This window comes from Cervus canadensis, chromosome 26 (assembly GCF_019320065.1).
Source record: "Cervus canadensis isolate Bull #8, Minnesota chromosome 26, ASM1932006v1, whole genome shotgun sequence".
NCBI lineage: Eukaryota > Metazoa > Chordata > Mammalia > Artiodactyla > Cervidae > Cervus > Cervus canadensis.
The window spans coordinates 29,820,989-29,841,874 of NC_057411.1; the positions used below are offsets into that span (position 1 = coordinate 29,820,989).

The window sequence follows — 20,886 nt, forward strand, 5'->3', positions numbered from 1 at the left end:
GAAAGCTCTATGAGTACAAGAGACATTTGAACAGTTTTATGATTTAAAGGAAAGATTTGTTACATGTTCAGAGCTTCACTTATAATAAAGGAAATCCGAATCAAAACAACTATGTAACAGCAGTTTTCACCAGTCAAATTAGCCAGATTGTTTTATTTTTTAAAAATGTCTTAGTGCAGGCAAAGTTATGATGAAACAGTTGGACAGAAATTTGTAATACCTATTGAGAATTTTACATTTGTTTCATGACTGTAGTGGTTAAAAGTGCATAATCTGGAGTCAGTGTGAGCAAATGACAACTTCTGAGTCTTTCTTCATCTTTAAAATAGAGATAATAACATTGCCTACCTCATCTTTTCAAATGAGATTATGCATTTATGATAATTAATATAGTGCTTGATGTATATTCAAAGCTCAATAAATGTAAGCTATAATAATAGTATGAGCTATGCTTACTGACACTGTCATTTAGGAAATAATCTAAAAAGCACAAGTGAATTACCTTGGCCTTCATTATAAAAGTGGATGAATTGAAAGTAAGTGATCAAGGATGAGAAAAATGGTAAGGGACTTCCCTGGTTGTCCAGTGGTTAAGAATCTGCCTTCCAGTGCAGGGGACATGAGTTAAATCCCTGTTCAGGGATCTAAGATCCCACATGTCTTGGGGTAACTAAGCTCATGTGTCGCAACTACTGAACTACTGAGCTCTCACCCTCAGCTAGTCTCACCCTCATGCTGCAACTAAAACCCAAGACAGCTAAAAATAAATATGTTTTTAAAAAAGAAAATGGTAAACTTGGTTTAGTCAATGCCAGAATATTATGCAGTCCCCAAAAATGATGTTTATGAAAAGTCCCTTAATGACATGTGGAAATGATGGCATTGAGTAAAAAAAAAAATATTATATGGTATTAAGTTTTAAAAAGTTATTGTATAACAACATTTAGTAGAATCTCGTCTATGTAAAAATCTATATAGAGAAAATTGTACAGAAAAAGAATTAAGGGGAAAATGTCCATGTGAGTAGCTATTCACTCTGAAAGATCTCTGTAGGGGGATTTTTATGTTTGTTTATATTTTATAAAAATGCTTTTCATAGTTTCTTCCATTGCTCGCTTTGTAGTCAGAAAAATAAAATTGCAAGCTCCCTGTCTTGAGCCCCACTCAGCCCCTCTCAGTGTGGAAGATCACAGTGGGCTCCCAGGCTGGAGCCTGAAGCTTGCCTACAGGTGGTGCCCAGGGGGACTGGCCACTTGTAGCCTGTCACCCCTGAGCAGTCTTCCTGTGGGAACAATGCTTTTCTGATTGTAGTCAGGACACTGGAATTAATCCTCAAGCCCTGTTGCTCTGATTTCTGGCTTCTTTACCTGCACGTCATAACTCATTTTGAGCTCTCCCAAGGAATTCTTTTCTATAATTTTGACTTCAAGCCTCTTAAGACAAAGGTGTTCCCTAGGTTTTAGGAATTTAATTTTCTTTTCTAGTTGGTTTAATAAAAGTCAGTCAACCCTCAGGTTGACTCCACAGCAAGATTTGAGAGCATATTGGTTTTATGTGGTCTTCTGTTGGGGGGTTGTTATAAGACAGATTTAGGAAGAAAGATTTGCAGGAATGTATTGTAGCTCAGCTGGTAAAGAATCCTCCTGCAATGTGGGAGACCTGGGTTCCATCACTGGGTTGGGAAGATCCCCTGGAGAAGGGAAAAGCTACCCAGTTCAGTATCCTGGCCTAGAGAATTCCATGGACTATGTAGTCCATGGGGTTGCAAAGAGTGGGACATGACTGAGTGACTTTCACTACTACTGCTATTACCATTAACCCAGGAGGGCTTTCCCGATGGAGCTAGTGGTAAATAACTCGCCTGTCAATGCAGAAGACCCAAGAGACACAGGTTCTGGGTGGGGAAGATCCCCTGGAGGAGAGCATGGCAACCCACGCCAGTATTCATGCCTGGAGAATGCCATGAACAGAGGAGCCTGGTGGGCTACAGTCCATAGGTTCGCAAACAGTCGGACACGATGGAAGCAACTTTGCACGGTACATGCACGCATTAACACAGGACTCACTCAGACAGTTGTTTTGGGGTGAATCTATTCCTAGGATTGGGTGTTCAGTATGACTTATTAAAAATGATTTTATTTATTTATTTTTGTCTGTGCTGGGTCTTCGTTGCTGCACGGGCTTTTCTTTAGTTGTGAGCAGGGGCTACTCTCTGTTGCAGTGCCTGAGCTTCTCATTGTGGTGGCTTCTCTTGATGTGGAGCACAGGTTCTGGGGCATAAGCACAGGCTCAATAGTTGTGGACCACGGGCTTCATTTCTCCATGTCATGTGGAATCTTCCCAGACCAGGGATCGAACCCGTGTCTCCTGCAGTAGCAGGTGAATTCTTTCCCATTGCACCACCTGGGAAGCCTCCAGCATGACTTTTGAAGCTATGGATAAGTAAATGAGTACAGGTAATGCACAAAAAGAGTCCAACTTTCCAAACTCGAGTAGTTACAGTCTCGTGTGTAATGTGAACCTGTAAACTCACCTGGATTAATGTGATTCTTTGGGTAATGTGCATTTGATTGTTTTATTTTTCCAGGCGTCACTCATTGATTTCTCCTTGCCTCTGGGTACTCACTCCTTCATGCATTGTGATGTGTCTGGTGATTGATTCCATGCCTCTTTAAGGCTTAATATGGAGCCATGGAGAGAGGCAAAGGCCCTGAGTAATTTTGAAGTTTCTGCAACTCTCTCCTTTTTTTTTTATTGAAATATAATTGACCTACAGCACTGGGTTAGTTCCTGGTACACAGCATAGTGATTTGATATTTCTATACATTATAAAATGATCACCACGATAAGTCTAGTTACTGTCACCATACAAAGTTATTATGGTATTATAGCTGGTATTCCCCATGCTGTACATTTTATCCGCATTACTTATTTATTTTGTCACTAGAAGTTTGTATCTCTTCTGCACCCTCACCTCTTTCATTCATCCCCTCTCCAGCACTCTCCTCTCTGGGCCCTGCCTGTTTGTTTTCTCCATCTTTCACTCTGTTTCTGTTTTTTGTTCATTTTTTGTTTTGTTTTGTTTTTTAGATTCCATATGTAAGTGAAATCATATGATATTTGTCTTTCTCTACCTGACCTATTTCATTTAGCATATACCCTGAAGGTCCATCCATGTCGTTGCAAATGGCAACATTTCATTCTTTCTATGGTTGAGTAGTATTCCATTGGAAATATATATACTACATCTTCTTTATCCATTCATCTACAGATGGACATTTGGGTGGCTTTCATATCTTGACTTTTATAAATAATGCTGCAGTGAAGACAGGGGTGCATATATGTTTTCAATTTAGTGTTTTTGTTTTCTTCAGAAAAGTATGCAGATGTGGAATTTTTAAGTTTTTGAGATGCCTCCATCCTTTTTCCATAGTGGCTGTACCACTTCACATTCCCTCTCTCTGCAACTCTTGGGCCCTTTCCACAGGCTTTTGGTAGCTGTTTACCAGACCAAGATGATGCAACCAGCCATGTCTGATTCTAAGACCTTCAGAGAATGAGGGTTAGGGAGATAGAGGAGGTTGAGGGTTGTGAGGTATTTCTGCACTTACCAGGAAATGAGAAGCAGAGAATGACTGAGAGGAGCCCCAGGACAAGGCATAGGAAGAGGGAGGTCAAGGAGGAGGGGTGATCCAAAGTGTCACGTGTTGCAGACATTTTGGATCAGTTAGGCTTCCCAGGTGGCTCAGTGGTAAAGAATCCATCTGCAGTGCAGGAGACTCAAGAGACACAGGTTCGATCCCTGGGTCGGGAAGATCCCCTGGAGTAGGAAATGGCAACCCACTCCAGTATTCTTGCCTGGAGAATCCCATGGACAGAGGAGCCACAGTCCACGGGGTCGCAAAGAGTCGGACACGACTGAGCGCAGCACACAGCCCAGGCATTAGAGGAAGCCATTGCATCTGGTTGTTAGGTGGTCAGAGCCCTTTTCAAGAGCAGTCAGAGCTGAGTTGTGGACGTGGATGGCAGATTAACAGTGCGGTGAGAAGTTAGGGAGGCAAGAAAGTTGGGTGGCGAGGGGAAGGCAAGAGATGGAATGGTTGTTGAGAAAAGTTTTGGAGGGAGTAAGTAATGCAGACACATTTTGGACGTTGACCTCAGGGAGAATGAAGAGAGATGGGGATAAAAGATGCAATAATGTTGCCATAATGTTCAAATAATGTTGAGTATTGGATCAAAAAATATGAGTGGAGGAATTAGCCATTTCATCTTGGGAGGGGAGATGAGAAGAAATAAAAAGGGGTTGACAGGTGCTCATGCTTGATGGGGTGAATCAAGCAGAGGGTGAAATAACCTGGGAGGAGGTAGGAGGGTGGGCAGGGCGGGTTCTGATGACTGGGGAAGAGTGGCAAGGTTTTCAAAGCAACTGCCGTGAGGGACTCCCCTGGTGGACCAGTGACTGAGACTGTTCTCCCAAGGCAGGGGACCCGAGTTCAATTCCTGGTCAGGGAACAAGATCCCACATGCCTCTATAAAGCCCAGGCAGCCAAATAAATAAATAAATAAAAATAAGCATATTTTTAAAAAGCGGTTGCCATGAGAGTGGGAAGGAGCGTCCATGAACTAGCTCTAGCTGCCTTTTAGAAGTATTTCATACACATCACACAATTCATTCAAACAGCTTCTAGAGTTCCACACAGTCAGACAAATCCATAAATACTTGTTTATTGTAGCCACAAAATACTCAAGAGATCTGCTTACTTTCTCTTCAGAGCATCCCCTTGGTGATTATTCTTTTTCCTTTCTCTAATTGTATGCTGGAGAAAGCAGTTAGAGGCAACTAGTCTTTAGACCACTGCACAGCTGCAGACCTCGTTGACGCATGCCTGAGCCCGGCGCTCTCTTAAGCACTGGCTTAAAAAGAGGAAGAGGCCAAGACTTTTCACATAATGGAGCCTTGAATCAGTCCTGTTTCCTGGGTTTCCAATTCTAACCTGTACCCACTCATTAACGTAATCATACAACAGAGCCACCTCCATCTGCTCCAGCGACTTTTCAGTGCTCCTGGCACCGAGAGGAGAGTACACAAAAAAAGAAAACAAAAAGGTTGTGTGGAAGCCATACACTGAATCAGGGGGAAATAGCCTCCTTATCAGATTTCTCTCGACACACCCATCATTTCCTTTATAATTTACTGAAAGAGGGTAATGGGGATTAATTTGCTTCTTAGGATATCAAGAATAGTTTCTAATGTTGGCCAAAGGCTGCCAGAAACTTGAAACTCCTGAAGTTCAGAGAAAGGTCAGAGGCTATTCATTTATGTACTGCTACTTGGAAGGAAAGTTATGACCAACCTAGACAGCATATTAAAAAGCAGAGACATTACTTTGTCAACAAAGGTCCATCTAGCCAAGGCTATGGTTTTTCCAGTAGTCATGTATGGATGTGAGAGTTGGACTATAAAGAAAGCTGAGCGCCGAAGAATTGATGCTTTTGAACCATGGTGTTGGAGAAGGCTTTTGAGAATCCCTTGCACTGCAAGGAGATCCAACCAGTCCATCCTAAAGGAAAAAAGAAAAAAAGAAAGTGAAGTCGCTCAGTCGTGTCCAACTCTTTGTGACCCTGTGGACTGTAGCCCGCCAGGCTCCTCTGTCCATGGGATTCTCCAGGCAAGAATACTGGAGTGGGTTGCCATTTCCTTCTCCAGGGGATCTTCCCAACCCAGGGATCGAACCTGGGTCTCCTGCATTGCAGGCAGACGCTTTATCCTCTGAGTGACCAGGGAAGTCCTAAAGGAAATCAATCCTGAATATTCATTGGAAGGACTGACACTGAAGCTGAAACTCCAATACTATGGCTACCTGATGCGAAGAACTGACTCATTGGAAAAGACCCTGATGCTGGGCAAGATTGAAGGCAGGAGGAGAAGGGGATGACAGAGGATGAGATGGTTGGATGGCATCACCAACTCAATGGACATGAGTTTGAGTAAACTCTGGGAGTTGGTGATGGACAGGGAGGCCTGCATGCTGCAGTCCATGGGGTCAAAAAGAGTCGGATGCAACTGAGCAACTGAACTGAACTGAACTCCAGGTTCAACTTCTGGAGTGACTATAAAGGCCCCAGAAAGACTTCTTGTGTGGATGAGTGGGTGCTGGGTATGGAGTTAAGATCTTTTCTTTGGCATAAAACATGTCTCGGATGATCAGCAATTAGAAAGTGTGTCACTGAGGCTTAGAGAGAAAGAAAGAAGAAAAGAAAGAGCTAAGTCGTGTCCGACTTGCGATCCCATGAACTGTGGCCCACCAGGTTCCTCTGTCCATTCTTGCCTGGGCTTCTCCAGGCAAGAATACTGGAGTGGGTTGCCATTTCCTTCTCAAGGGGAACTTCCTGACCTCAGAATTGAACCCAGGTCTCCCGAATTGCAGGCAGATACTTTACCAACTGAGATAAGCAATTTGTTTTATTGACAAGGATTCTTTAGTCTCAATATTTCTAGAAATCACAGTCTCTATCTACAAGACTTTAGGATGATAAGACATACCTGGCTACTGCATGGTGCTTTAGTGACTGCAAACAGTGCTTTGAATCCTAGTGTGGGGAAGATAGACAGACCCTATAACCAGACATTTATTTTCCTAGGTCTTTACTCCTTTTTCATTTTGGGGGGTAATTCATGATTTGTGGCTTCCATCCTTGGGATGGAGGTTGGTAAATGGGACTTGAAACATTATTACCACTTAAAGTAGGACAGAGTAAGTTTTCACCTATAGGGAGAGCTACACAGAACCAAGTTCCCTAATCAGAGGAGAGTTGTTATACAGGTGGGAACGAGAAAGAGTGCTGGCCATCTCAGACAATTAATCCTATGACTTTTAAACTTAACTCTTCTTTGTAACTTGACCTCTTTGTTGTAGTTTAGTTGCTAAGTCATGTTTCACTCTTTGCCACCCTATGGTCTGTAGTCTGCCAGGCTCCTCTGTCCATGGAATTCTCCAGGCAAGAATACTGAAGTGGGTTGCCATTTCCATCTCCAGGGGATTTTCCTGATCCAGGGATCAAACCCACATCTCCTGCACTGCCAAGCAGATGCTTTACCATTGAGCCACCAAGGAAACTAACTTTACCTCTAGTTAAGGACTGAAAATTTCCCCCAATTTAATTATCAACTTACCCTAATCCTCTCACACCAATGTCTGAGACTGGAAAGCTGACTCTGGAAGACCCCCTTGGGGAGATTGGGCCTCGTGGAGGTACTGGGCATAGTAAGAAGCTCTGTGAACAAGGTGGGGCTCTCTGTATTGGAGCTCTCAGAGCTCTCTGTGTTGATCTGATGGACTGTGTCTGTTATCTGACAGCTCTTTCTATACTCCTGGCAAGTATCTATCACATGCTGCCCTAGGGTTTGAAGGCTGTTCAATTGGAAGGGGATGAAGACTCAATTGCTGTGCTGGACCTGGCCATTTGCTAAAAACCTCAAACACATCGTTTGTACAGGTCCCAGGCTTCTCCTTCACTGATGTCCACACTGCCTTCAGGCTGCTCCCCAGCTGTCTGCGCTACAGCAGTGGTCATTGCAGTCCCTTTTACCCTTCAATGTAGAAATGAGATGCTGCGTTCACAGCATCTGTGCCTTCTCTCTGTGCCCCCTTGTCCTCTCAGACTGCCACCCTCTGTGCCACCACTGTGCAGCTGACCTCCACGACACCGGGAGCACCTGTCTGCAATGCCAGAATGCCCGGAGCCTGCTGCTGGGGGACCGCTGTGTCCCTGATTGCCCTTCTGGCTACTTCGTGGAGAGAGGAGCTTGTAAAAGTGAGTAAGTGCTGGATGCAGGAGCTGGCAGTGCCCCGTGATCTTCTTTCTTGGGGATCGTACCTGAGAAGGCTTGAACCTCCAGAGGGAGAGACAGGGGGGATCTCGCCAGCGCAGGGGGCAGTAAAGCAGGCCAGTTAACCCTCTGCATGCTGGAGCTTTTATTAGTGGCTCCGGGTGTGCCGCTTTGGAAGGGAATTTGGCTTCATGGGTTCCCTCTGTGTCTCATCTCTCTGCAGAATGTCATCCCTCCTGCAGAACCTGCCGGGGCAGGGGTCCCTTCTCCTGCTCCTCCTGTGACCCTGGCCGCGTTCTGTCCCACCTTGGCACCTGCAGCACCGCCTGCTTCCCCGGGCACTATCTCGATGACAACCATGTTTGTCAGCGTAAGTTTTTTTAAAAAATGAACTGTCTCTCCTTTCTTGCTCTTCTGGGGTCATGGAAGGAAATAGGGATTTTTTTTTTACTTCCATATTCTTACCTGGTAACCTTTATTTTTAGAAAAGAAAGAAAAGGAATCTACAAACCATATGGAGGCCATGTTCAGATGATAACTCAGATTCGGGCCTAATCGGAAGTGCTGGGCTAGGTCTGCAAGCACCAGTTGTGTGATCTTGGGCCAATCATTTAACCTCTCTGAACTGTAGTTATCTCATTAAAATACTTAAAGTGTTAGTCTATTTCATTCCTATGGTTTCTGTTAGTGAGTCAGTTCCAAGATCCTGAGCAGAGAGCAGAGCTCATTCAAAGTACACAAGCCATGACCTTAGCACTTCACTGGGTTTGTTTTTGAGAAGTGTTTGTTGATTATTGACAATATGCAAGGCTTGATATGCTACAGAGCATTCAGTTTCTGCCCAAACAGTAGTTATTTTTGTCTTGCATGACAGCTACTTGTATAGATGTCTTAGTTCTCAAATAAGCCAAAGCATGATTAATTACCTGAGTCACACACAAACGAAGAGTTGGGATAAATTGGGGCAAGGGCAAATCGGAGGGGAAAAAAATCAGGAAGAGCTTCACAGATGAAGGAACAGTTTTTAGAAAGGCTGAGGAGGCTTATTTCATTTCAGTCAGTAAAGTGTCAGTTGCCAAAAGATTGTGTTATACTTTTCTCATTTTGAAAATGACAGTTAACAAATACAGTGCAGGTACTTCAAGTCTGTGTCCTGGGAAGGCCCATGTTGAAGGAATTATAGAGTCATGGTTAGGAGAGTGGGCTCTCAAATCAGGTAATGAAATTGCAACTCCTAACTGCCCCTTAACTAGCTTTGTGACCTTGAGCAAGTGAATTAACCACCAGGCTTTGGTTTCTTTTTTCTATAAAAGGTGGATTGTAATAGTGCCTATATCTAGGCTTTCCCTGGGGGCTCGCCGGGAAAGAATCTACCTGCCAATGGAGGAGTTCAGTTCAGTTCAGTCACTCAGTTGTGTCTAACTCTTTGCAACCCCATGGACCGAAGCACACCAGGCTTCCCTGTCCATCACCAACTCTCGAAGCCTACTCAAACTCATGTCCATTGAGTCAGTGATGCCATCCAACCATCTCATCCTCTGTTGTCCCCTTCTCCTCCTGCCTTCAATCTTGCCCAGCATCAGGGTCTTTTCCAATGAGTCACTTCTTTGCATCAGGTGGCCAAAGTATTGGAGTTTCAGCTTCAGCGTCAGTCCTTCCAATGAATATTCAGGACTGATTTCCTTTAGTCCTGGAGCCAATTTCCTTTAGCCAATAGAGGAAACACAATCTCTGGTCCAGGAAGATCCCACATACCCCAGATCAACTCAACCCATGTGCCACAACTACTGAAGCCTACACGCCCTAGAGCCTGTGCTCCCCAATAGGAGAAGCCACCAGTGAGGATACTCACTGCAACTAGAGAGTAGCCCCCACTTGCTGCAACTAGAGAAAGCTCATGTGCATCAGTGAAGACCTAGCACAGCCAAATAAATAGTTTCTACATCTAACGTAATTGCACTTAGCATAGACTTTAGCAGAGAATAAGCTGTCACTATAGCTATCATTGTGTTACCATCATCATGTGAAATGAGAGACAAATCAAGCATTAAAAGATATCTATACTTTATAAATAGAAAGATAGATATTACTGCTAGTTTATGGAGATGTTTGCAAGGATTAGCATTTGAAATGAAGTTCTACAGAACCCCCCGTTTTGCATTATCTGTTTAGAAACCGGAGATAAAAATCCCTTTTCAAGACAATGAAAAGATTTTTTTCTTTTTACTTTTGTAACAAAACCTTTGCTTGGTATATATCAACTGTCTACCGGCATCTGTAGGTTCTGTAATGCAAGAGACATGAATGAAATACTTGCGTGTTCTTTTCAAGAGCAAGGGAGCACTGCTGTAGAAGGAGTGACTTAGATTGATGGGGCTCTTCACCGCAGTAGAATCACAGAAATAAAAGTTCAAAGGAAAAAAATAGAATCTCTTATATGGTGTATAGGTGACAAAAATACGTTGCATGGAAATATCTCTTTTCTGGTAAGCTTCTGCCCTGAACAAATGCATTTGCTGTGCTACCATGTAAATAGGATTTTATAGACTAAGTCAGTTAAATTAAGAATATTCTAACTTTAGTCCTTTGCTAAAGCTTAGGGTTCGTTCTTCCAACGATTGAGTAAAGCGTGCCCCTAAGTTGTGGTATTTGAATTTCTAGTACTTAAAAATATTATCCACAGTGTCCTTTTCTAATGCTCATCATTAGAGACAATTATAGGCCTGAAAATTGTAGAAATTGTTCTGTAAAGGGCTTTGTAGTAAATATAATCAGTATAAAGGGGAGACATTGATAACCATATTATAGAAAAAAGAGCGGCAGAGCTGTCTAGAGCCTGGTTACAGAAACCTTTAGAAATTGCATACTGAGCTCTAAAATTAGAGGACAACCAGTTGAGTAGATAAAGAAGAGATGATAATTGAGGATCTCAGTACTTGAAACCATAGGGCCCTAGGGTAGCAGGAGAACTCCAGGGTGTCTGAGCCAACCTCACACCCAGGGCAGAGGTTTTCTCTCACCCCTTCACAGGCATCTGCAGATGAGGAAGGGAGGTCCATTGGTGGGGGCCATAGTTGTTGGACAGTTCTTTCTCATCAGCCCTAGAACTTCCCTCTAGGGAAGTTTAGCATGGCTCCTTGCTCATTCATTCAGACTGTTATCTTCAAAAGTTGGAAATTAGCCATCATCTCCCAGTTGGACTTCTCTGCTCCTGGCAGGACTGGAGTCAGTGGAATATAGGAGCAAAAAGAGAGGACCATCTCAGAGGTATAGTAGCAAACAGGCCTATTCAGGAGGGAGAATGGACTTCATTGGCTGTGAGATCGCTTCCTCTTCTGTGAATGATGGTTAAGGTACATCCCTGCTTCCTTCACTGCTCCCTGGTCTACTTGCCACCATCTTCACTATCTTCTTGGCATTTTCCATGGGGTCACTGACCTCAGAGAACTGCACCTGTTACTTGAGATGTGGTCCCCCAATGTGACTGCAATAAGATTAATACCCTCTGTGGTCTGAATGTCCTAAGATGGAGGAAAGGGCCCGCACCCACACTGCTCTGAAGGGGGACGCTGAGAACCCAAGAGGCTTGGAATCTGCAGAACCAATTTGAGTGAGACAAGGTCATGCGGGGATTAGAGGAGGATGAGGGGTTCAGTAACAGAGGAAGAAAGATTCAAAGAGAAATGATGGAAGCCCCCTGCTCTGTAGTCTGACACCACTGCATCCCTCCAGATCTTCCATATAGTCTTAATAATTCACAGCGCTCGGCAGGAACCCTTTTCTTGTGGAAGTCAGTGAAGGGGCTGAGTTATACTTCTGGAATGAGAGACTTCGCAGAAGGACTCGAGAATACACAGGCCTACGGAAGGTTGAGGAAGTAAACTTCAGGAAACTCTAAGGTGTCAGCACAGGGCACTGACCTGTCACCCCCACGCGGAGAAACTGGCCTTGAGGCTTCATTTTGCAGCTTTACATACAACAGGGGGTCCAGCTGACACTGAGGTTTACATGAAGGCTCTTCAGCTTAAGACTGTTCATTTCTTTAGTACCAGGTCAACTTTTAATAAGCTCTTAATCAACTAAGATTCTTAGATTTTTTTTTTATAATACTGCTGTTTAAACAGGCCTTCTGTCTCCTCTGTTTGTACAATTGGTTGTGGAACATAAATGCAGGACTCTCCTTACAGTGTAGCTTATTTCACCTGGTTTAGTCAGCCAGTTCAGTCGCTCAGTCATGTCCGACTTTTTGTGACCCCATGGACTGCAGCTCGCCAGGCTTCCCTGTCTTTCACTATCTCCCAGAGTTTGCTCAAACTCATGGCCATTGAGTCCATTGAGTCATGTCCATTGAGCCCATTGAACTATGGATGGAGGTTCATGACATTGTACAGGAGGCAGTGATCAAGACTATCCCCTAGAAAAAGAAATGCAAAAAGGCAAAATAGTTGTCTGAGAAGGCCTTACAAATAGCTGAGAAAATAAGAGAAGCAAAAGGCAAATGAGAAAAGGAAAGATATACCCATTTAAATTTCAGCTGATTGTTTTTAGTTTATTGCTATGTTTAGTTGCTCAGTGGTATCCAACTCTTCGCGACCCCATGGACTGTAGGCTGATAAACCCCTCTGTCCATGGGATCCTCTGGGCAAGAATATTGGAGTGGGTTTGCCATTTCCTCCTCCACAGGATCTTCCCGACCCAGGGATCGAACCCACATTTCCTGACTGGCAGGTAGGTTCTTTAGCACTGAGCCACCAGGGAATCCTAATTTACTGCTACAACTGGCTAAGGTAAATTTGAATTTTTCTTTCAGGTAGTATATGTTCAGTATAAGTGTATGTGGCATATTTAAATATCATTAGCATGATCTCTGTTTTCATTAAAGTCATTGATAAAAATAATCGAGTAAGAAATTGACTTCATCATAATATGCTAGTATAGACATTCATTTCCAGTTACAATGATTTACCGACAACTTTTTGAGTATGTATTTCAACTATCTTCAAATCCACCTACGGCTGCTAGACACCACTTCATTTTTGTATTCACAGGTGTATCTTTGAGATTTTTGTCAGACCCTTTGGCAAAATTAAGATACAATGGGTATAGAAATCCTACCTCCCAAAATGATAAAAGTTTAGCCTGATATAAGTTTCCAGCAATTATTCCTTTCTAATTATTGTTAAGCTAGCTGTTTGAAATTCCAGTCTAGAATTTTCCTAGGACTTTTAATTACCAGTTTACATATCATAACTGATATTTTATACCAGTGGCTTTTCTTGTAGGTGAAACAAAAGGAGTTTCTTTTTATTTTAGTGGGAGGTCATTTTACTGCATTTGATATCCTTTAGAACTAAAATTCACATGATCGCTCTCTAGAATTCTCATCTGAAACATACTGAGAAAATTTTAGAGTGAGGCAAAGATGCTAGTGCTTGAGTATATATGATTATAGTATCTGGCTTCTATCATTTATATTGCTAGTATTTATTGAACACCAATTTCCCAATGGCTTAGTGGGTGAAGAATACACCTGCAATGCAGGAGATGCAGGAGACACGGGTTCTATCCCTGGGTTGGGAAGATCCCCTGGAGGAGGAAATGGCAACCCACTCCGGTACCCTTGCCTGAAGGATCCCATGGACAGAGGAGCCTGCAGGCTACAGTCGGTGGAATCATATAGAGTCAGATGTGACTTAGCACAGATATAATTATAGATAACCACCTGGGGACTGGGGACTGTGAAAGAAACAAAACAAATCTAGTCTTTGCTTCCACAAAGCTTACAGCTTTAAATGATAAAGATGGTAAATAATCACTGAATAGAACATTTATATTAATGGCAAGAATGAAAAGTATAAGAACTGTACCTGGGAGACCTGAGACTTGTTCCAGACTGGAGGGTCAGGGAAGGCCTTTATGTGGAAGAGGCTGAAGAATGAGTAAGAGTTAAAGACAAGAGACATGGAGATTATATTGAGAGGATTCAAATACGTTTACTATGATTTCTAGGTGGGAGGAATGGAGGGAATGATGGAGGAGCAATATTTGCAGAAATGATGGCTAAAATTTTTCCAAGACTGAAGAAAGATATGCGTTCATAGACGAAAGTGCCCTCTGACACTTGATAAGTCTGAATTTTAGAAAAAAGTCACTTTTGGGGATTCATGGAATAGAATGCAAGGAGTCAAACCAATTAGGAGGCTATGATAGTGGTCCAGTAAGAAATGATGATGGCTTGGACGTCCTGGCATGTATGGACATGGAGAAAAGCAAAAAGTTCTGAGAATTATATAGGAGAATTCATGTAAATAAGATCCAGTGAGTGATGAATTAGGATCGAGAGAAAGAGAGGTGCCAGAATAGATTCTAAGGTTTCTAGAGTCAACAACTGGGCAGATGGAGAAATGCTAGTTGTTAAATCAGAGAGAGATGGAAGCATGACGGGTGATGGGATTTGGGGATCATCTATGAACGCCTAAATACGTGGCTGCTACGAATTAGAACTGGGGAAATCAGTAAGCCAGGTCACCTTAGAGTCCTTTGTATTTTAAAATATGGGATTTCTCGAGCTCCAGATTAAGTCAGTACCCAATTTTAATCTTGGCATCACACAAAAATCTAAATCTACATTGCGAACTGTAGGAGCCTTGATTCTTTAAGAAGCAAAGTTCCAGTGACACTCTGGTTTATTATCCCAGAGATCTTGGAATAAGTGTAAATTCTATGGCTGAGGCATGGGACAGTTTGGATGTGGGATTTCTGTTCTTGGGTTCATAATTTATCTTCTCTGGAAAATAAAATTTCCCTGATTTTGGAAGATAAGACTAACATTTTCTGTTACTGTTGATCACAGGGGAGGGTTCTGAGCAGTATTAGGGAATAGGTTAGAGCGAGGCTGTTCCTTCACAGCATCTGTCTAGGTTTGATCAGTGCTTCTGTATTTGCAACTCTAATCATCTGGTCATTTTCTTTTTCTATCTGCGCAGCATGCAACGTGCATTGTGGAAGCTGTGATTCCCAGGCCAGCTGTACCTCCTGCCGAGATCCAAGCAAGGTCCTGCTCCTCGGGGACTGTCAGCATGAGAGCTGTGCCCTGCAATACTATCTGGACTCCTCCACCAAGACGTGCAAAGGTAACGCTCCTCCTGAATTGCGCGACAGCTCTCTTACTTGGTGATGCCCCTTTACTGGAGAATTCCACTCCCCCAATTTGGAAAATACTGTCATCGGGTATTTAGACTTTCTTTGATGATAGTGAGAAGACATTATGCATGTATGTATGTATTCATTAATTTATTTATGAAGCAAGTATTTTTGAGTACCTACCATGGCCTAGATATTGTGCCAGGTGTTAGTAACTAGAGGGCTTCCCAGGTGGCTCAGTGGTAAAGAATCCACCTGCCAATGCAGGAGACGCAGAAGATGAGGGTTTGATCCCTGGGTCAGGAAAATTCCCTGGCGGAGGGCATGGCAGCCCACTCCAGTATTCTTGCCTAGAGAATCCATGGAGCCGCAAAGAGTCGGAAATGCCTGAGCACGGGACACATGCACATTAGTATTAATTGCTAGACCAGAGGTGGCAAACTAGAAATCCTCAGGTTGTATTTGGTCCAAGACTTGTTTTTCTCCCCACTAAATGTATTATAACCATGTTTTAAAATTCTCAACTCTTTGCCTTCTAAAAAATCAGGAGACTTGACATACAAAAGTTGAGATTTGCAGTTTCTTTTGAGAGTCAGAAGGTCTGGCAGTATTGGGTGTGCGTCCTTCCGTGCAGCAGTAGGTTGGAGACATGTAGCAGTTGTCTCCATTGGGGGAGCATGATCTCCTAAGATTGCCACAGTCCCCATCATTCCCTGTTCTATCACACCAGGCCTCTTTGGAAGATTTTCATTGCCTTCCTTGGCCTGCAGGCATTTGCACTTACAACTCTAGACTGGCATACTCTAAGCTTAATGAGGAAGGAAGTTGTATCTAATTTGTTCATCTCTGCTTAACATACTTCAGAGTGAAGATGCAGTCCTTGTTCTCAAGGTGTTCTTAAGGAAGCAATGTCAAAAACCAAGTAGCTTTTACCTTGCTCTCCAGTGTTCAGAATGATTGGAGCTTATGTTCTTCCAATGGCAGCAGTCAGCTGGGAGAAAAACAGAACTGAAGGGTGGATTTTCCTTGTTCCTGTTCAGTTTCTCTTCTCCATTTCTCCATTCCAGGTTCCACACACTGTCCCCCTTACCCTTTCTGATTCTGCCAGAAAAGCTAGGGCTCAGAATTGGAGGTCAAACATCTATCAGATAAACTTGGAATGCTTTAAGGTTTTGCAAAATTGTGTATTTTCCATTCCAAGAAATTCTACCTGGCTGTTAACTTTGGTGGTCTGCTATGCTCAAGACCGCAAAATCTCTTCTAGTTTTTTTCTAACCGATGGTTTTCAGTCTGTGGTGAAAAACAAGATTCCAACAAATCCTCCCTGTTGTAAAGTGATTTCATAACCGTGCTGGCGGTTTTCAAGGCTCTGTTTTAGTCATCTTCCCTCAGGACTGAGTCAGTCAAATAAATGAGTGAGATTAACTTTATGAATCTTCTTAGAAGCACGTGTACTATCTTGCACATTTACTTGCTTCTCTGGGACTTAGACATATTGCCTCAGAGAAGATAGAAAGGTGACTAACGAGAGGTTTCCTTAGCTTCTTAGTGAAGGGGGACACGGGACAAGCCAACACTGAGTGGTGAGACTTTCTCCAGGGAAACTAGTTCAGCCGCAAACCTTTATTAAGTTGCCATGTACCAGGCACTGTGCTGAGTTCCTTCTATTCATTATTCCATTTAATTTTCACAGTTCGCTGTTATTGTTGTTGTTCAGTCACTAAGTCATGTCCAACTCTTTGAGACTCCATGGTCCATAGCCCGCCAGGTTCCTCTGTTCATGGGATTTGCCAGGCAAGAATATTGGAGTGGGTTCCCATTTCCTTCTCCAATCTTCATAATAACCTTATGAAGATGCTCTTCTTATCCATATTTAACAGGTAAAGAAACTAAGCCTTAAACACTTAAGGAAGGTGTGTAAGACATGCATATTAAAAGTGACAAAGCCTTGACTTGAATATCAGTTCAGTTCAGTCAGTTGTGTCCGACTCTTTGCAACCCCATGGACTGCAACCCCAAGCACACCAGGCTTCCCTGTCCATCACCAACTCCTGGAGCTTGCTCAAACTCATGTACATCGAATCAGTTATGCCATCTAATCATCTCATCCTCTGTTGTCCCCTTCTCCTCCTGCCTTCAATCTTTCCCAGCATCAGGATCATTTCCAGTGAGTCAGTTCTTTGCATCAGGTAGCCAAAGTATTGGAGTTTCAACTTCAGCATCAGTCCTTCCAATGAATACTCAGGACTGATCTTTAGGATGGACTGGTTGGATCTTCTTGCAGTCCAAGGGACTCTCAAGAGTCTTCTCTAACACGACAGTTCAAAAGCATCAATTCTTCTGTGCTCAGCTTTCTTAATAGTCCAGTTCTCATATCCATACATGACTACTGGAGAAACTATAGCCTTGAGTAGATAGACCTTTGTTGGCAGAGAAATGTCTCTGCTTTTTAATAAGCTGTCTAGGTTGGTCATAACTTTTCTTCCAAGGGGCAAGTGACTTTTAATTTCATTGCTGCAGTCACCATCTGCAGTGACTGTGGAGCCCAAAAAAATAGTCTTTCACTGTTTCCTCTGTTTCCCCATCTATTTGGCATGAAGTGATGGAACCAGATGCCATGATCTTAGTTTTCTGAATGTTGAGTTTTAAGCCAACTTTTTCACTCTCCTCTTTCACTTTCCTCAAGAGGCTCTTTAGTTCTTCTTCACTTTCTGCCATAAAGGTGGTGTCATCTGCATACCTGAAGTTATTGATATTTCTCCCGGCAATCTTGATTCTAGCTTATGCTTCATCCAGCCCAGCGTTTCTCATGATATACTCTACATATAAGTTAAATAAGCAGAGTGACAATATATAGCCCTGACATACTCATTTGCTGATTTGGAACCAGTCTATTATTCCATGTCCAGTTCTAACTGTTGCTTCTTGACCTGCATACAGATTTCTCAGGAGACTGGTCAGGTGGTCTGGTATTCCCATCTGTTGAAGAATTTTCCACAGTTTGTTGTGATTCACACAGTCAAAGGCTTTGGCATACTTAATAAAGCAGAAGTAGATGTGTTTCTGGAACTCTCCTGCTTTTTCAGTGATCCAACGGATGTTGACAATTTGATCTCTGGTTCCTCTGCCTTTTCTAAATCCAGCTTGAACATCTGGAAGTTCATGGTTCACATACTGTTGAAGCCTGGCTTGGAGAATTTTGAGTATTACTTTGCTAACATGTGAGATGAGTGCACATGTGCGGTAGTTTGAACATTCTTTGGTTGCCTTTCTTTGGGATTGGAATGAGACTGACCTTTTCCAGTCCTGTGGGCACTGCTGAGTTTTCCAAATTTGCTGGCATATTGATTGCAGCACTGTCACAGCATCATCTTTGAGGATTTGAAATAGCTCAACTGGAATTCCATCACCTCCACTAGCTTTGTTTGTAGTGGTTTCCTAAGGCCGGATTGACTTCACATTCCAAAATGGTCTGGCTCTAGGGGAGTGGTCACACCATCATGGTTATCTCAGTCATGCAGATCTTTTTTTATAGTTCTTGTGTGTATTGTTACCACTTCTTCTTAATATCTTCTTCTTCTGTTAGGTCCATACCATTTGTGTCCTTTATTGTGCCCATCTTTGCATGAAATATTCCCTTGGTATCTCTAATTTTCTTGAAGAGAGCTCTACTCTTTCCCATTCTATTGTTTTCCTCTATTTCTTTGCATTGATCACTGAGGAAGGTTTTCTTATCTCTCTTTGCTATTCTTTCGAATTCTGCATTCAAATGGGTATATCTTTCCTTTTCTCCTTTGCCTTTCATGTCTTTTCTTTTCTCAGCTATTTATAAGGCCTCCTCGCACAACCATTTTGCCTTTTTGCATTTCTTTTTCTTGGGAATGGTCTTGATCACTGCCTCTTGTACAGTGTCACAAACCTCGGTCCATAGTTCTTCAGGCACTCTGTCTATCAGATATAATCCCTTGAATCTATTTGTAACTTCCATTGTGACTTGAATATAGATCGACTTGATTTCAAAACCAAGTACTTAACTCTGCTTTCTTGTCCTGTCATCCATGCATGAAGGACTGACCTTTCGAGCTAGAACTTTGCATTTTCTGACAGCGTTGGAATTGCCTGGGCCAAAACAACAGCAGCAACAACCAGAGTAATCATAATCACCAAAGCCATAGCCACAGCACCACGTTTTCCTGCACCCCACACCCCAGGCCTGACTCGGTAGTTCTGACAGTGAGCCTGATGATCCGTATTTCTAACAATCCCCCTGGATCACTTGTGTGGGCGACTTGGGCTAGGATACACTCGAACATAAGCTTCTTGAGGACGGTTTACACCCACCACTTGATAAGCTGTCTCTAGGCTGTATACCCCACAGATGTTTGTTTGAGTCAATGAACATGTAAAGGAATCAAGTCTGCTCTGCATGAGATCTGTTTTATATCAGGAATTTCTTTCTGTACTGTTCTTTCACACCCTTTTAACTCCAGCGTCAATGCTTCTTTGCGTTGTGTTGGTCACTGCCTGATTTCTGAGAAGAAGGGAATCATGCAGCTGGTGTTAGTGGAGTGAGCAGATGCATCCTTCCTTGAGTCTCTGACATCCTTTGAAAGTGAAAGTATTATTTCCTCGATCATATCCAATTCTTTGCCACCCTGTGGACTGTAGCCTGCTAGGCTATTCTGTCCATGGGAGTCTTCAGTCAAGAATACTGGGGTCAGTTACCATTCCCTTCTCCAGGGGATCTTCCCAACCCAGGGATCAAACCCAGCTCTCCTGCATTGCAGGAAAATTCTGTACTGTCTGAACCACTAGGAAAGCCCCCTGACTTCCTTTACCTGTTGGCATTTGGAGGAGATCCTGTTAGGTTTGTGGAAGCAAATTGGCCACTCTCTGGAGCAGGCTTTGCATGAAGATGCTGTGTCTCAAGGATACAGAACTCTAGAGCCCTTATAGAATAAGATCCAGTTGGTCTGGCTCCTCAGCAGCCCCGCTGACAAGCAGGCTTCACAGAAGCGTGGAGCAATCCTTGTACGTGCCGTGTATGTGCCGTGTCTAACATAATTAGGAAACACTCAACCTCAGAGAGGCGTGCAGGCTACTACAAGCAGAGCCTCATTAGAGCTCATGTACCTGACATCTCTTATGGTGTCCTCGCTTTACCCTGTGCAGCTGCCGACAACGTCCTTGTAAATTAGTCTCTGGGACTGAGGGTGGACAGAAAGGAAGCTGATTGAAGGAACTTTCTTTCTAGAGTGTGACTGGAGTTGCAATGTGTGCAGCGGGCCTCTGAGGACAGACTGCCTCCAATGCATGGACGGCTATGTTCTCCAGGACGGCGCCTGCATGGAGCAGTGCTCAGCATCATTTTACCAGGACCTGGGCCTCTGCAAGAGTAAGTGTCTGCAGCCCTTCTCTGTGCTCACCCAAGCTTCCATCTCTTCTGATTGCCACTGTTCCGAGAAGGAAGGAGTCCATGGAAAGTTTTCCTTATGGCTTTTTATCCGATTTCTGGTTTCCTTCTTAAGAGCTTTACTTTGTTATCATGAAAATGTCCCCTCTTTCCTTCCCCCATGCCCCAACTTGTATGCTAAGTTGCTTCAGTCATGTCCAACTCTTTGAGAGTCCATGGACTGTAGCCTGCCAGGCTCCTCTGTCCACAGGATTCTCCAGGAAAGAATACTGGAGTGGGTTGCCATTTCCTCCTCTAGGGGGTCTTCCCAACCCAGAAATCTCGCCAGTGTCTCTTATGTCTCCTGCATTGGCAGGGGGGTTCTTTACCACTAGCGCCACCTGGGAAGCCCATGCTCTAACACAACATTCGATAATTTTGAAGTCCTCATGGGAATCTTAGGGGTATATGGCCACACAAACAGGTATGTTTTGACCATTAGTTTTGGATTTCCTTAAAA

General features: G+C 43.2%; 1 protein-coding gene across 2 annotated transcripts in view; it reads left to right on the plus strand.

Annotated features, from left to right (window-relative positions):
* The window catches only part of FRAS1 (Fraser extracellular matrix complex subunit 1), a 504,323-nt gene that overhangs the window by 310,792 nt on the left and 172,645 nt on the right, over positions 1-20,886 (plus strand). For both annotated transcript variants that reach the window (XM_043447950.1, XM_043447951.1), the window contains 4 exons: positions 7,663-7,815; positions 8,055-8,201; positions 14,818-14,964; positions 20,229-20,369. In XM_043447950.1, the coding sequence (XP_043303885.1) occupies positions 7,663-7,815; positions 8,055-8,201; positions 14,818-14,964; positions 20,229-20,369 (588 nt within the window). The remainder of the gene's footprint in view (positions 1-7,662; positions 7,816-8,054; positions 8,202-14,817; positions 14,965-20,228; positions 20,370-20,886) is intronic.